The sequence below is a fragment of the Melampsora larici-populina genome (genome assembly GCF_000204055.1).
Source record: "Melampsora larici-populina 98AG31 unplaced genomic scaffold MELLAscaffold_41, whole genome shotgun sequence".
Lineage (NCBI taxonomy): Eukaryota > Fungi > Basidiomycota > Pucciniomycetes > Pucciniales > Melampsoraceae > Melampsora > Melampsora laricis-populina.
Genome location: NW_006768805.1, coordinates 628,092 through 643,148, shown reverse-complemented (window position 1 = coordinate 643,148; position 15,057 = coordinate 628,092). Strand labels below are relative to the sequence as shown.

The 15,057-nt window shown below is 40.1% G+C and overlaps 3 protein-coding genes across 3 annotated transcripts; 1 reads left to right on the top strand and 2 right to left on the bottom strand.

Annotated features, from left to right (window-relative positions):
• Positions 1 to 1,364: 1,364 nt before the first annotated feature.
• On the bottom strand, positions 1,365 to 2,139 carry MELLADRAFT_72766 (uncharacterized protein; the record flags this gene model as incomplete). Its single annotated transcript, XM_007414124.1, has 1 exon — positions 1,365 to 2,139. The coding sequence occupies one exon, from the start codon at positions 2,109 to 2,111 to the stop codon at positions 1,470 to 1,472; it is 642 nt and encodes a 213-aa protein (XP_007414186.1).
• Positions 2,140 to 4,507: 2,368 nt separating this feature from the next.
• Positions 4,508 to 6,192, top strand: MELLADRAFT_44839 (uncharacterized protein; the record flags this gene model as incomplete). The annotated part of the gene is made up of 7 exons (XM_007414175.1): positions 4,508 to 4,654; positions 4,729 to 4,809; positions 4,899 to 4,981; positions 5,061 to 5,217; positions 5,308 to 5,465; positions 5,543 to 5,630; positions 5,706 to 6,192. The coding sequence occupies 7 exons, from the start codon at positions 4,604 to 4,606 to the stop codon at positions 5,766 to 5,768; spliced, it is 681 nt and encodes a 226-aa protein (XP_007414237.1).
• A 187-nt stretch (positions 6,193 to 6,379) lies between these two features.
• On the bottom strand, positions 6,380 to 8,354 carry MELLADRAFT_49790 (uncharacterized protein; the record flags this gene model as incomplete). Its single annotated transcript, XM_007414123.1, has 6 exons — positions 6,380 to 6,768; positions 6,850 to 6,941; positions 7,003 to 7,508; positions 7,583 to 7,639; positions 7,716 to 8,162; positions 8,245 to 8,354. 5 exons carry the CDS (start codon positions 8,148 to 8,150, stop codon positions 6,758 to 6,760), a joined length of 1,101 nt encoding a protein of 366 aa, XP_007414185.1.
• Between the last annotated feature and the right edge of the window lie 6,703 nt (positions 8,355 to 15,057).

Below are 15,057 nucleotides of genomic sequence, written 5' to 3'. Positions count from 1 at the left end.
CAAATATCGTTCTGGCAATTTCCAGAAGGTTTTTTCCAGAACTCCAGAACCCTTCGGGAAGCGTTCTGGCGTTCTGGAAAAAACACAAATACACACATAAACTTTCTGCTGCAGCCGTTCATTCCCCACATGCATCACCTAACAAACATGGATCAAGTGATCAGCAACGACTACCTCAAGCCAACCCAAGAAGATCAAGTTATCACGCCGTTCACTTTACAAATTCACCCATCTGCGCTTCAGGCCTTTTAATCGACCTTCAATTTGAACTTCAGATCACCAAACTTCTATACGGAACCCATTCCAGGTATCAAGAAATTTTTATTGGCTTGAGATGGGTCATTCACCGTGAATCAATTAATACTCAGAGGCAAAGCTTTCACTGCAATCCAATCGATACATAGAGGCCGTTTTATTCTTATGATTTTCATCCACTTTCTCCCGGTTTTCAAGCACAAAAATCGATCGATACAGGTATCATCATATTGAGATTCTTTCTTAAGTCTCAATTTGTACTCTTTGTACTTGTTAGTTAGAAAGCTATATAGAAGGAAACTAGAAAGAAAACACAAAAGCTTGAAAACTAGTGAAACAGCGACACTAAGATGAAAGATAAAATGATTATTGTTCCCAAGCCCATTTCAAACACTTTGAGTCGCAATAGATTGAGTGAAAAAAGCATCTTGCCGCGTAGTATCTTGCCCGGATTCATGAACATCAGTCGTTTGTGCGATGGGTTTGGTGCAAAGAGGCCTTAAATGTCCTGTCGATTGAAACAGGCGTTCAGAGTTCTTCAATCGCTTTGAACTTTCAACTCGGCAGGCCAATCTTCCCCATCTGCCTTTGAGAAAGTATGTAATATTATACATACATGAATCTTTCAAGTTGAGGTTGGGTTTTTTTGAGCCATAATCGAGAAGTGAGAATGGAAGTGCTGAGATGGGAGAGGGATGAGATTTGGTGTCCTAGGGGATGAGGGGAGTGCCAGCGGAGTAGGTGGTGGTTTGGTTCTGGTGTAGTCGGGCTTCTGGAATTCTGGAGTGTGGGGCATTCAAAGTTGCAGAACACCAGAACGCCAGAACACACCAAACAAAAAAACTTCTGGCGTTCTGGAAAAAGCGTTCTGGAAATTTCCAGAACAATATTTGTGTACCACATATGTTGAGAGGAGAGAGGATGACTCTTCCGAGAAACTATGGTAGGACAAGCTTGGGAATTGATTTAAGATGGTAAAATAAAATCTACATAAGAGTTTCTTAAAAGTATAACTCAAAGTCCTCCCCCACAAACTACCCTTGCTCTCATGGATAAGAGTATGGAATCCCTCTGTGACGTTCGAGTCTGAACTGGAACTTGAGAAACTTATGATATAAAATGCACCGAATATGTTGATATTTCCAAGTAAAAATAAATAACCTATTTACATTTTTTTATTGAGTACTTATAAGTTTCACTGCTACTGTACTGATCTAAGATTTGAAAAGGAACATTTCCAAAGAAAAGTGAAGAATTATTGAAAAGAACAAAACAAAGCCAGCACGGGAAACGATCGTAAAACTGGATCTTTGTACATAGATTGACTTAGGAGTAACTATACACTTTCTGTCAGACGAATTACCGACACCACAAAGGCCGACCGATGACAAGGACTCAAAAATGTCACTGGTGGCAACTATCTGAACCTCAAAAGTCTCAACCGATGCTATACCACCTTCTTGAATTTGAGGAAAATTGGGTTTTGATTTTTCTTCACAAAAACTTTGGAACGCCTCGGGCTCGAACGATTTCTGGGATTCGAGAGATGAAGTGGTTGAAAGTAAGGAGGGTGAAGCAGGTGCCGGGTTGGATTGGATGTTTTCCAAGCAGAGTATTGGAGTGGTCGCGGTTGATGAAAATAAAGTATCTTGTTCCGCGAGAATTTCTTTCTGTTCATCGAGAAATGAGCCAGCCAGAAGCTCAGGTGTTTCTACACAAGTCTTATCCGAGGACAGGCTGGACAGGCGAAGGTGAGAAGAAGATGACAAGGAAGAGCCAGATAAGGTTCTATTGTGTTCGGTGGTGGTATCCTCGGAAATTTCATTCGACATATCAATACACTCCTCATCCTTCATGATTTCGTCTAGTTTTGTCTTCCAACAGAATGATTTTGAAGATTTCGTTGTGCTCTTGAACAGGGGAAGACTTGAAGGAGTGCATCTTCTATAGTAAGCTGAATTCAATTGTGCAAAATCAAGGTCTATAGTTGATAGTTTAACTCGTTCTTCACGAGATATCTTTGATTGTTCTAGGTGGGTGGCTTCTAGGAAAGCCAGCAAAGGAGTCGAGTGAACGGGTGACAATGACTCTAGTTTATCTGGAGTTTCTGGGGAAGCTTCTACGAGAGTGGTGCTGGACGTATTGAAATCCAAGATGGAAACATTCGAAGGCATATTGAAGAGGTCTTCTTCGTGTTCATCGACAAGTGAGACAGGAGCGAGTTCTCCAGATGATGCTGACAAGTCGCTGGTTGCGAGTTGAGGGATGCTGCATACTGGAAGTTCAGTGCTCTGCGGGACGATGGAAGAAGAGGTCTGAAGACGTATCGAAAAATGCAAGTTAGTTTATGTCTAACCATCAAAGGATTACTTGTAGAAGAAAAGGTAACATACCTCAACAAGCAAGTCTTTCGACAGATTCCCAAGCGTTTCAGGATTCTTCCCACCGGTTTCTTCAACTAATGGACGTCGAATACCAAATGCAAAGGGAATGTTGTGAGGCTGACCACGCAAAGGTCTCACATCATATTTGCTTACGCAAACATACGAGGTCTGAAAAGAGCCGACAAATCACAAGTTAGAAAATTGAGAGTGAGGCATTGTTTTCTTAAGAAGAATGAAAGAGCAAACCTTGACGACCGCGGTTGATTTCATCTTCATGAATTTATTGTGGGGAGCACCCTCTATTTTGCAAGTCTGTAGAAAGATAATCAATCAATCAGTGTTCTGAGTTTGGGAGCATGCTAGAGTGTGTCTTTGCTTACCTGCTCAGGTCTTGCTTCAGTGCGGTTCTTACCACTTCGAATACCTTGCCATACATCAACACCAAACATCACGGGCGAGTTCAGACCAGAAAACAATCTTGACATCTTGAATAACTATGTGGGATTGGGACTCGGGTCAGAGACGACTGAAGATGGATGACAAAGGTTTTGTAGTGTACGATCGGTATCGAAGGGAAAGCAAAAGCGAGAAAAGGGCTAGAGTGAGGTTTAAAGGCAAAACTTTGAGTGGTTTGCGAGTGGAGTTATTTGAGAATTGGGCAAGCTGCTGGTTTGTTGTGTCAAAGTTGTAGGAAGTCAAAAAGAATTTTGATGTTCGATTGCGGATTCGAGAAAATGGCCTCTACTTATCAGATTCCCTCAAAGTACGGATAACAGACACGGACGTTCTAAGAATCCACTTTGAACTTCGAAACGACCTGGATATCCGTCTGCACTAACTTGCGATCAGACAGGTTATTACAGTTTGCTAAAGAATCTTGCGTTCAGAGGCACAATTTCGGGCGTGAATGTTCTCTGATTCCACAGCCGTTCATGAGATGACTGCCAAGGCAATCTGTCATGGTTCGAGTCACCCGCATTCTTGGATGCTAGCGGCCTCCAGTGATATTCCAGGCTCAGACTGGCGTGAAAAGTACTTGGAGATGCATGTTCCACTTGCACGCGAAAAGGTCAACGTGATCTCGCTTGAACTCATCAGCTCTTGAAAAGATTGAATCCAGTTTTGAACGACATCCATCAATGACAAGTTGCGTTCGAACTTCTCGCTCAGTGGAGGGATTCATAGTGGAAAACCACCTTACTGTGGCCTGCTGTGCGCTCATAATAATCGAATCATTTACATTCGATCTTGCAACACTGACTTACCAAAAGCAATATCATCCAATAAGTCTCCTGAACCGTGTCCCAAGATGCGAATGCTCAGACCAGCACCCGACAAAAGAATGCCTTTATGCTTAAGCTCTTGGGGGGCCATACTTCGCATCCGCGCGCACAAGCTTTAAACAGGGTAAATAGTATCATCCTTGCCTTGCAAAGTGATCGGTGACTTTGTTGTACCAGCGGGGAAATTGTAACTCCTTCGAAGTTTATGGCTTCCCGCAAGCGCTTGCAAAGCTGCTTCAACTTGTAGCACAAAGATTGCACAGATCTCGAGGATAAAGACTCAATCAACAGAAATGGCTGCTAGAGAATATTCCTCATTCACACCATGATTTCTGGAAGTATGACAGATAAAAATGATGGGGCTCGCGTCATACATCAGCCCAAGCTCTTTTCCAGATCGGGAACAGTCATTGGGTATCGATTCTTGCTATGAACGGCTTGATAAGTTTGAAAATCAGTAGCTCGAATAGGGTTCGAACCATGGGCGGATTGCATACAAGCAAGTTAACACTGATAAAATGCTTATATCAAGAGCGTTACTATAACAAGAGGTATGTAGTGTATAACGTCACATCATTGTCAGTTGGTGCACTGGCTATTCGACTTCAACAACAATCCAGAACAGATCATCAACTCTTCATTTGAAAACATTCATAAACTAACCGCAAAACTCATTTCAAGATGTCAAAACCAATGTCAGATTCAGAAGTGATCTCAGAGATGAAGAAATTAGTAAGTGAAGGTTCACTGATTCAAGTAATTCATCATAATGCTTTGGATCTTGAGTTTTGAACATTTGTTTTTAGGTCGCATTCATTAAACAGGAAGCATTAGAAAAAGCAAGAGAGATCAAAGTTAAAGCAGATGAAGAATTTTCAATCGAAAAGGTTAACTTCGGTTCTGATGACTTCTAGCTTAGATTTATGTTGATATGGTATTCTGATCGATTTGGTATTACCTTTTTTTCTTTTTACAGGCTAAGATTGTTAGACTTGAGAGTGCAGGTATTGATACGACTTATGAAAAGAAGAGAAAACAAGTAGAAATTCAAAAACGAATGTAAGCTTCATCCCTTTCGATTGACCATGTAGATTCATAAAGTTAATAATAACATTTGGTATAATTCTTCTTTTGATAGTACACAATCTACTCAAACTAACAAAGCAAGACTTCAACAACTTCAAATTAGAGATGAACTTTTACAAAACGTATTCGAAGATGCTAAAAAAGGATTAAGTGATGTTACTAAAGATAGTAAAAAGTATAGTGAGATTTTAGAAAAATTGGTTTTACAAGTAAGTGAAATCTTTTGAATGATTCTTAGTATTAAATCCGATTGATTGAATTCTATGTCTTCTTTTTGATTGAATCCATTTCTTTTGTAGGCACTTTTTTCTTTAATGTCAAAAGAAATTACTGTTTCGATTAGATCTCAAGATAAACAATTAGCAGAAAAAGCCATTTCACAAGCTGTTAAGAGTTATAAATCGATTTCTGGTCAAAACTGTGTTCCAACCATCAAAGAAGATGTACCGAAAGATTCGTAAGTCATCCTATCCTTTGTCCTTTGAAATCTTTCCCTCAAAAAGTAATCATTCTGTTCTGTTATCTTGATCATAGACGAGGTGGTGTAATAGTTTGGGGTTATAACAATCGAATCAAAGTTGATAATACTCTAGACGAACGCTTAAGATTATTAGAAGAAAAGGTTCATCTCGTTATAACCTATCTTGGTTTTATTTTTCAGATACTGATGCATTGAAACCTTGGTATTTCTTGATAGATGTTACCTGAGATCCGTATCACACTTTATGGTAAGAATCCCAACCGAAAGCATGAAACTTGAGAAGAACTTGGAATATTTATCTCATCATATACATATGCAAGATCATCAGGGTAACTGAGAAGGTGGAGGTCAAGGGATAGAATGGACTCGTAAAAAGAGTTCAAGTTTTCAGTTACGACTTTGAATTTATCACATCTCAATCCTTGATTTGAATCGTAGCATAATGATCTTCTTTTTTGCTTTTGTCTTGCTCTGGTTGAAATTTTTCAATTTTCTAATTTCATTTTCAACCTCATCAAATCCTTTTTTCTCATAGAAGGACGTAGCTTTTTCTGTCCTTTTCTTTTCTATCCTTCAATTGTAAATTGTAAAAATCAGTACTTCTTGACTGAAATAATTTCAATCAAACAAGTACAACCTTTTTTTGACTGTAAATTGCGTTTTAATCACTTGTTTGCAATTGAGAGAGTTCTTGTTACCATTCACACTAAAGCAACAACTTGTGTGCCCAAGTTATAAATGCAAAGGTTGAGGGAGTCAAATGCACTGGCTTCTCAAAGTTAGTCATTACAGAGTTACGGATGGTACTCGCGCCAATGCTCTGGTAGACCTTAGCCCATAGGCTAGTCCAGCCTGACTAATGGCCTGCCACTTGGACAGATCAAAGAGCAAAACGGTCTAAAACATGGAGGTATATTCACTATGAGAAATTCAAGACGTATTGAGTGTAAAATTGGATCATTTTGCTATTCTAGATTGATAAGTCATTTTTCATTGGACAGATCCCTTCCATCAGTGATCATATTGGCGTCAGACAACAAAAAACATAACCTTGAAGCATTTGAGAAAAAAAGGAAGCAGAAGAAGAGAAGACATAAACAATATATGTATGGAAAACCAACGAGATTGAAACAAATAAGGATTGGATACAAAGTCATATGTATATGTCTTCTAAACCCCTGACCAGCTTAGATGAGAGTTAAGACTAGAAAGATAATTCAAAAATGACTTGTAAATTGATGAGGATATTTTTTTGGGGGTGGGTGGGTTTAAAAGACCTCTGATTGTTCAAAGAAAAAACAAAAAACAACAGAAGAGTTAGTAATGAAATCTTGATGAATGGAAATGAATTGAATCTTACTTTTCTTCTCGTCGACTGAGATGCCTCCAGGTCCCATGTTGACCAACAGAAGCAAACCTCCAACAATTGACAAAGTTTGGAAAAAGTCATATCTATGGGAAAGGGATGATCAGCAAGAGACACAGATCGATACGATTCACATGAAGGGCTCACTTGAGGAAATCACGGTGAGGATGAGCTGAGTGAACAGACCACCAATTGTTGATCAAGATGTTGAAAATCGAGAGAACCATGACCAAGAAGAGAGCAGACCACTTGGCTTTGAAACCAATGGCGACCATAGTACAAGCCACTAAGCCTACCAAAGAGACCAGAGCTCTCATGATAGTAAACTCTCCAGAGACAACAAAGCCCAAGAAGAGGAAGACGAGTAAGATCCGACCAGCAAGTTGAAGATAAGTACGACGATCAGTTTCGGAACCGATTGAGTTGGGTAAACCGGCGAAAAGAGCATTAGCCTTTGGATTGTTTCTTTTCGAGAGTGAGTCGGAGAGAACCATGAGAAGACCACCGATGACGGATAAGTTACGAAGGAAGAAGTTGAGATCAAAGATCAATCCATAACCTAAACCTTGAGCAACGACAACGACTAAGAGACCCGAAACAGAGCTGGTGGGGTATTTTTTGGCAATGATTAATGATGAACAGATGATCATGACCTGATGAAGGTGAATACAAGTTTCAGTCATGTGAATCAATTCAATGATAAAAATATATTCAACATCTAACGTACGATAACATTGGCGAGCAGAAATGAATGGCTGAGACCCTTTGGAAAGTGGCGATATTTCTGTAATCAAAACCAAGACCGAAATCATGAGCTAATTAAATTTGAATGCAAGAGAATCAAGAGAAGAGCTACACACCTGTAAATAGTATAATTGATCTGACCATTGTGTGCCAATCCTCAAAGCATCCTCATAAAAAGTGACGACGATCAAGAATCTACCAAGACCAGGTAAATAAGGTTTGATAGGGTGAGAGTAAATCTCAATGAAATCTTCCATAGTCGAAGACCAACGTTGAATCTTTGATAGAAAAGAATCAGACGATTCATTTGAAGACATGTTAGATTGACCAGGCAAGTTGATAAGGGGATGATTATAGTTTGGATTTGAGGGTGGTGCTTGATAAGATGGACTAGCGGTACGAGCTACTGGAGGGTAAGGTGCCGATGGGTAAGGTACTGAGTTGGATGATGGAGGCGTAGGTGAATTCGCATTCGATGGTTGACGACGCATAGTACTCTGAGCTGAGTTATAAGGTGAAGCTGGAGTGACGTTGATCTGTGGATGAGACATGACGATGGATAACTTGAGATCGAAAGGAAGCGAAGAAGGAAGTTAAAGAATTAGATTATTTAGAATATATTTGATTAGATAGGATTGAACTCACTTTCTTGATATGAACAAAGACTGATGAACTTGGTACACAGTCACACTGGCCTTGTTGGTGGTGGTGGTCTTTGTTGAAAGTGGTAGCAATTGGTTGGTGTTCTAACTTCAAATTCTAGGCTGAGTTGTGATGGTCGTACAGGAAAAATATCAAGCAACGTGTCAGTTTTAATTCCAAGTTTTATCAAATATATGGACAATACACTTAAAACAAAACTCAACCTCAATCCCCAATTAATCAAGTTTAAAGCTTGAATTTAGTCATTTATACTGTCAAAAATCAAATCCGCGATTCATCATTTCAAATCCTGATGCAAAATACCCAAGCTTAAAGTCGTTTCAAATCAACAAATTCGCACGTCTGAAGGCGAAGCGTTCGCAGCCTCGCTCACTGCGACCGGCTCGACAGCTTCTCCTTCAGCATGCGTCTGCATGCGTTGAGTTGACTTAAGTTCAGTTCCCTGAGAGACACTGTTCAATCTTTCAAACTCTCAACCCAGGTGTGTAAATATGAAGGTCCGACCGAGATCAGAGCTTCCACAGTCCACAGTCACTCCTTGAAAGAATACTAAATTCACATTTACTAATTTGGCAAAGAAAATACGACATATGTATCCTTTGTACATAGCTGCTGGAGTTTCATCGCGAATCTTAGATAGAAACTTGGTTATATACACCTGGTACATACACCAGGGGGTAAACCTCCTCCGCCTCGGGTGGTTCTGGAAATCTGTCCAGGAATTTTGAGGACCCAGGCAAACCCGGCCAAAGCCCATTGACCTGGGAGGTATGAATTTTTGAAAGGATATTTTTTGGCATAGGGGTCTGACAGGTATGAATTCAATTCTCTCAAAGAAAGGGTGGTTGTCTGAGTGTATGTGAAATTTGACCTAGATGTCAGGAGTGTATGAATGTTGTTGGATTTTGTTTAGAGAATGTTCCTCCTGAACTTGTGTGATGAGTTGAAGTTGAATCTTCTGTGTTGATTGCGCAGCACAGATCATCTATAAGTAAATGCATCAAGTAACCATGATTTCTGACAGCAAATTATCTGCTCAAAAGCCTGATTTGCACATAGTATGGCCTAAAGCGAAGTGAAGTTCTTTTTGCTCAAAACACCCAAAACATTGGCTCAAACATGAAGGTGTGGGAGGTATGAGAGCCAAACTATAGTTGACTACACTTGGATTTTTTTGCAAAATTTGGTCTTTTTCCGGCATGAAAAGGGTAAAAATTAGTGATTTAGATAACCCACTTGCCTTGGGCTTTGCTGGGGTCCCAAATTTTGTTGCAAGAACCAAGACAAAGTGGTCCCAGTCAAGAAATTGAGGATAACCGTAAGACAATCAGTCACTTTCACCAGTTTTTGTTGGTTCAAAAAGACCAAAAATTGTAATCAAAGATGCCATGAAGGTTGGTCAAGATCAGATGATACAACACCTTGAGCCAAGTGCAAGCATCTGGCTGTGATGTGATGTGTGACCTTGTCAGTCCTTGGCTGAGCTGTCAATTGATGGGTGCAGTCACCATGTCAATATCCTTGTAGCATGTTGATGTGCACACACAGAGAGTTTTGAAACAAATCTGAAAGTCTTTTGGTCAGATTTAGACTGAGATTGTTGTTGAGCACCCTTTGTAAATGGGAATTTATTTATAGGATTTTTGTCTTGAGCTGGGGTCAACTGACTGTCAATGTTGCAGTTGATAAGGGGAAGAAGTGCCTATTGGGGCACCTCTTTGATGGGTCTATACTGTGTCTAAAGAAAGACCTGCATGTGTGCACGTTGACGTGCTACAAGGATATTTACATGGTGAGTACACTTCATAATCCAGCTTGCTTTTTGATGACTGGTATCTGATGGGAGCATTTTTTTGGTCCCCCCTGAACAGGTTTCTGTGTCTCTAACAGTATTGCTCCCAGGTTTGGAATGCTCAACTTAACCTGTGGTGTACATAGCTCCAGGGGTCTCAATCTGACCATTCACGGTCAATGTGGCACCCAGTCAGACATGAAGCTCTGCCAAAGTCAGTTGTGCAACATGCCAATAGTCTATGTTTACAATACTGGTGAAGTCAACATGTGGAAAAAGTTAAAGGCAAAGAATAACAATAACAAAAAAAAGAAAGCAAGGAAAGACTCAAAAAATGTATGCTGAGCAAAAAAGTGATACTCAAGAGAAAGCAGGACATCATCAAAAGATTAGAACCAGAACAGGAGAGAATGTGAAAAGATATTTCCGCAAGCATCATTTCTTGTCAATTCACGCAATGGAAAAAAGTAGATAAACTGATCTAACCCAAGTTGTCAGGATTCCATACAAACCAGTATCCTTTTATGATGGCAGACATGTCTGGGATATGTGCGCCAGTCAAGTCTTTACAGGAGGTCACGGTGGGTTATCTTTGCAGGGCTGTCACATAGCTTGGGTTAAGTGGCCTCATCATATGTTTGAGCAAGCAAATTGATTGGGTTGATCAGTCATTACTGTGTCCAAGAGGAGGTCATATTGAATGGCTTTTTGTGAATGGCTTGAAATACAGAGATGCCTTGAAATGAAAAGGAACATTAACTTGGTTTTCAAGCTTGATCATGTGATAGCAATATGAAAATGATTTTTAATACTTCAAAGTTCAGGGAATATAACAGTCTGTAAGGAAAATCTTAAGAGGAAATATCAATTAAAAGACAATGTTGAAGGAAACATAGGACACGCGCTTGGGAATATGCAGGTCACAGTTTATCAGTGCTCCGAGTTATGATATGATTCATGCTTTAAAATATCAAGATATCATTATGTCATCAATGGGAATCTAGAATTATTTGACCAAGTGAAAGCCAAAGAACCCAAAAAGCCTACCAAATCATTCTACGCAAAATATATCTGTAACAAAAAGAGGCGATGAAGAAATCAAACAAAGAAAACCTATGAATGCGAAATGTGAAATATTATGATTTATGAATAGACTAATCAAGAAGCCTCTAGAGACTTAAAAAAATCAGCATCATAAAAATCATTTAAACATTGTAATCTTAAATCCACATCTTTCTCTAAAAGATCGCTGATGAGTGCGGCGCAATCCGGAGAAACAGAGGAAGGGATTCTCAGTTTTTGCTCCAAGACTTTGTCTTCTGAATTTGTTTGTTTGCCTAGTGGAAACAAAGATACGACACGAAGGAACTAAAGTCAATGTCTTTGAAAAGGGAAGAGCATTAGAAGAGATATGACTTACTTAGTCTAAAAGGCTTTGTTCCAGTGACCATCTCATATAAGACCACCCCCAATGACCACCAATCTACAGCATGGGTGTAATCGGATTTCTTGAGCATCTCCGGCGCTCTGCAATAGGGAGTGCCGCATTTACCAGAGGCTACTCCATGGGGAGCTCTTGTCGCAAGCCCGAAGTCAGTGAGTTGAATTTTTCCATCTTGAGTTAGGAGAATATTTGCCGTTTTCACATCACGGTGAATAATTTTATTTTCATGAAGATACTCAAGTGCTTCTGCCAAATCTAATATCCAGTATTTAATTTGTTTTTCGGGAATTTTGTTTCGATAAAGAAAGTGATCAAGATTGCCTCCATCAGCGTATTCAAGGATAATGTAAGAAGTTTGGAAAGTATGATGTTCACCAAGGAAGGGAGTGATAGCAGGATGATCCAGATCCTTTAGTATGTCGATTTCGCTCATGATCGCTTTAGTCCTTCTCCTACCGTTTCGATCGGAGCGTGAGATGACCTTTATGGCACATGGAGATTGACTAACTTTAGAAATAGCTTGAACAACCTTTCCAAACCCACCATAACCAAGTGTTCCCAAGATCTCGAATTCTTCTGTAATGTCTTTTTCACTTCCGGATGTGATCGCTTGGAAAATTGGAGAGATGGGTTCGGGAGTCACGCGGACACGATTAGGCAAAGATCTGAAGACGCGATTTTGGTTCATGGTTGGTTGTAATAAGAACGCGTATATGATATTGGTGGTAAGTCGCTGAAGAAGATCAAGATATGAATTAGAGGTGTGGTTCAGATGACTGAGGTATAAGACTGAGTAAGCGAATAAAGCCAGCCACTGGTTTTATATGCCATCGAAGCTGATGATGCTGATACTGATCCGGATCAGCATCAATTTCATAAAATCATAACAAGGGGAAGTGGCAAAGATCATAGGCTGAAGTACGCAAAAGCCTTGCCAATCATAGCAAGGCTTGTATTGTACTACAAAAATATTGAAAGGTATGATAGCTTTTGAAAGTGCATTGTCTTGAGATATTCAGATTTTGGAAATGTAGAGAAATTCGATATAGCTTCCTCACAGTAGCACCACTGGGTACAATAACTATATACGCGTGAAAGCTAAGAGGAACCAGGAGATTAATTATCCAAAAAAATCTCTCGTTTGTTGATCAAGTCTATTTTGTGAGGATCGGAAGATATCTCAATCATGGTCCACTTGTCCGTTTGTTGCTTATGAGAAACCCTCACAATGCACAAAATGAAAGCAAAACCCAGTAAAAACGTAAGCGTATCTTGGTGGGTATACACTTCTTATCATTTCAGATCAATACTCGTCAGACAGACGGGCTCGCCACCTCTTTGGCTCCACAAGTGGGGAGATCCAAATAGCCCATGATCTTCTGTTATTTGGATCACAACTTCACCTGAAGTGATTTGATTGCGTGCACAAACATGATAAGTTGACCTTTCTCCAGCCTACCGCGGAGATTTCTTGACGCAGCTCACTGAAAGTGCATACTGTAAAGAATCTTTCGAGCTGAACAGTATCAGCAAGATAAGTATGATGAGGTTACAGTTGACGTGTACAGGGATCAGGGCTAGTATATTTTTGGGAAAAGCGGGACGGCCCAGGTCGATTCTGCCGGCGTGCTGTTCGTTGTCGTTGCCTTTTGTGGAGGACTCATTGGCGTTGCCCACATGCTTTTCATCTAGAAAAATGAATAACCTGAAAGTCGAGCATATTTTGGCGGCATTCTTGAAATAGGTGTCATTGTCACCTGCCATTCAGAACACCCCTGGCGTTCTTTCTGATTTGTTCAACGCGGTGATATGCGGGTTTTGTCTCATGAAATCTTAGCTGTCTGATTGCTACAGGAAGTGAAGATGTTGACTTTGTTTCCTGTAAGCATTTCTATGGAACGGCGCGAGCCTGAAAGCTTCCCGTGAAGTCGAGACTCGATATTCTAGACATAATGTTGACTGATACTACTTAAGATGCTGAGATGAAGGTGTTTTCAATGTGTAGATTATAACCAAATCTTGCTACAGAAAAGCGCTACACAAGCGAAGATGAGGGGATCATAAGCTGATGCTCATCCAAACTGTCTCCTTGAGTTGTGAAGATGGGAAAGCTATCTGTCTACTCTCATTGTCTGATGCCTAATGAACACTGTTTATTTGAGCCACAGAAATGACATCCAATATGTTGAGTAGAACAAATAGGATAAGTATGGACAGCGGAAATGCGATGCACTCCCTGTTTACTGGGTGCGAGCTTCCAATGCAGGAAGAGCAATCAGATAAGTCGATGTACTTGTTAGTTTGTCGATTTCTTGGGCTGTTCGCAAGATCTCTCGCACAATTAAAAGCACACCAATTTGTTTTATCATAGCAGGGCTTGAGGATATAGAATCGACCCGATATAGGCTATATCTTGCGCTAAAAGAATCAGTATGTACACTGATAACAGACTTCTAGTCCACAAAGACCCGGCTATGTATGTATGTTTTTTTCAGTGCAAGACTAGGCTGAGCTTAACGTTGATACAAACTCGAGAGACCAAATGATTTTCATCAAAGCTTATGAGTCAATCAAACGAGCTCAATATTAATGCCTTCAACTGCTGGTGGGGAGTCAAGGGAAAACAAGTGGCGGAAGGAACTGGATTTGAGCAGGTCTGATGAGTCAAATACGATGTGGACCACTGAGAAAACGGAAAATATTTTTTACAACGTGAGCCCTGTCTTTTCATCAAGATATGCGGGATTTGCTCAATATCACATGGACGCCAGTATGAGGGGATAGAGCTCAAGCAAAACGTGAAGCACAATGAAACTTTAGTAAATGTCGATTCTCCCAATCCATTTTTATCAAAGCGACAAATGTTCCATTGTGATGTCATTGTGAGAGGGTCTACGTCAGACCGTGCACGGTGATTTAATTTAGAGTTGTGCCATGGACAATTGTAGGAGATCACGCAGGTACACTACGGTCCAAACTCAAATGGCTCTTTTATCCTCAGAACGTCCATAGTCACGAGCATTGCCATTTCATCTCAGATATCTCCAACTTACAAATATGGTATGTAATCAAAACATAAAGTAAGCATTTATGTACCGAACACATCTTCATTATGAACAATAAATAAAAATCGGACGTACTCGGAATATACACCTAGTAATCATTATCTGATGCTTATCAATACGTTCCAATGATATAATTAGTTCAAATATAATGAAAATGCCATGTCTATGAACACCATACGTCTGATGTTCATCTCGTGAACATTATACACAAAAATGAAACCAGTACATATTGGTTTGATGGCCACAACATCAGACCTGAGGCTCAATCTTTGGAGTCACTCGGCTCATCATTTGCTCAGCCTCCACTGATTTCAGGGGCCATCCCTTCACTGGTTTTTTTCTTTTCTTCAACTCTTTCTCTTCGTCTTGTCTCTAACTTTTTCTTCAATTTTTCTCTTTCTTCGACCGTTTCTTCAACTTTCTCCTTTTCGTCTCCAATTCCTAGTTCCTCTCCAGGCTCCACTCCCCCACTTCTTCTCTTCATGTTCCCAGTT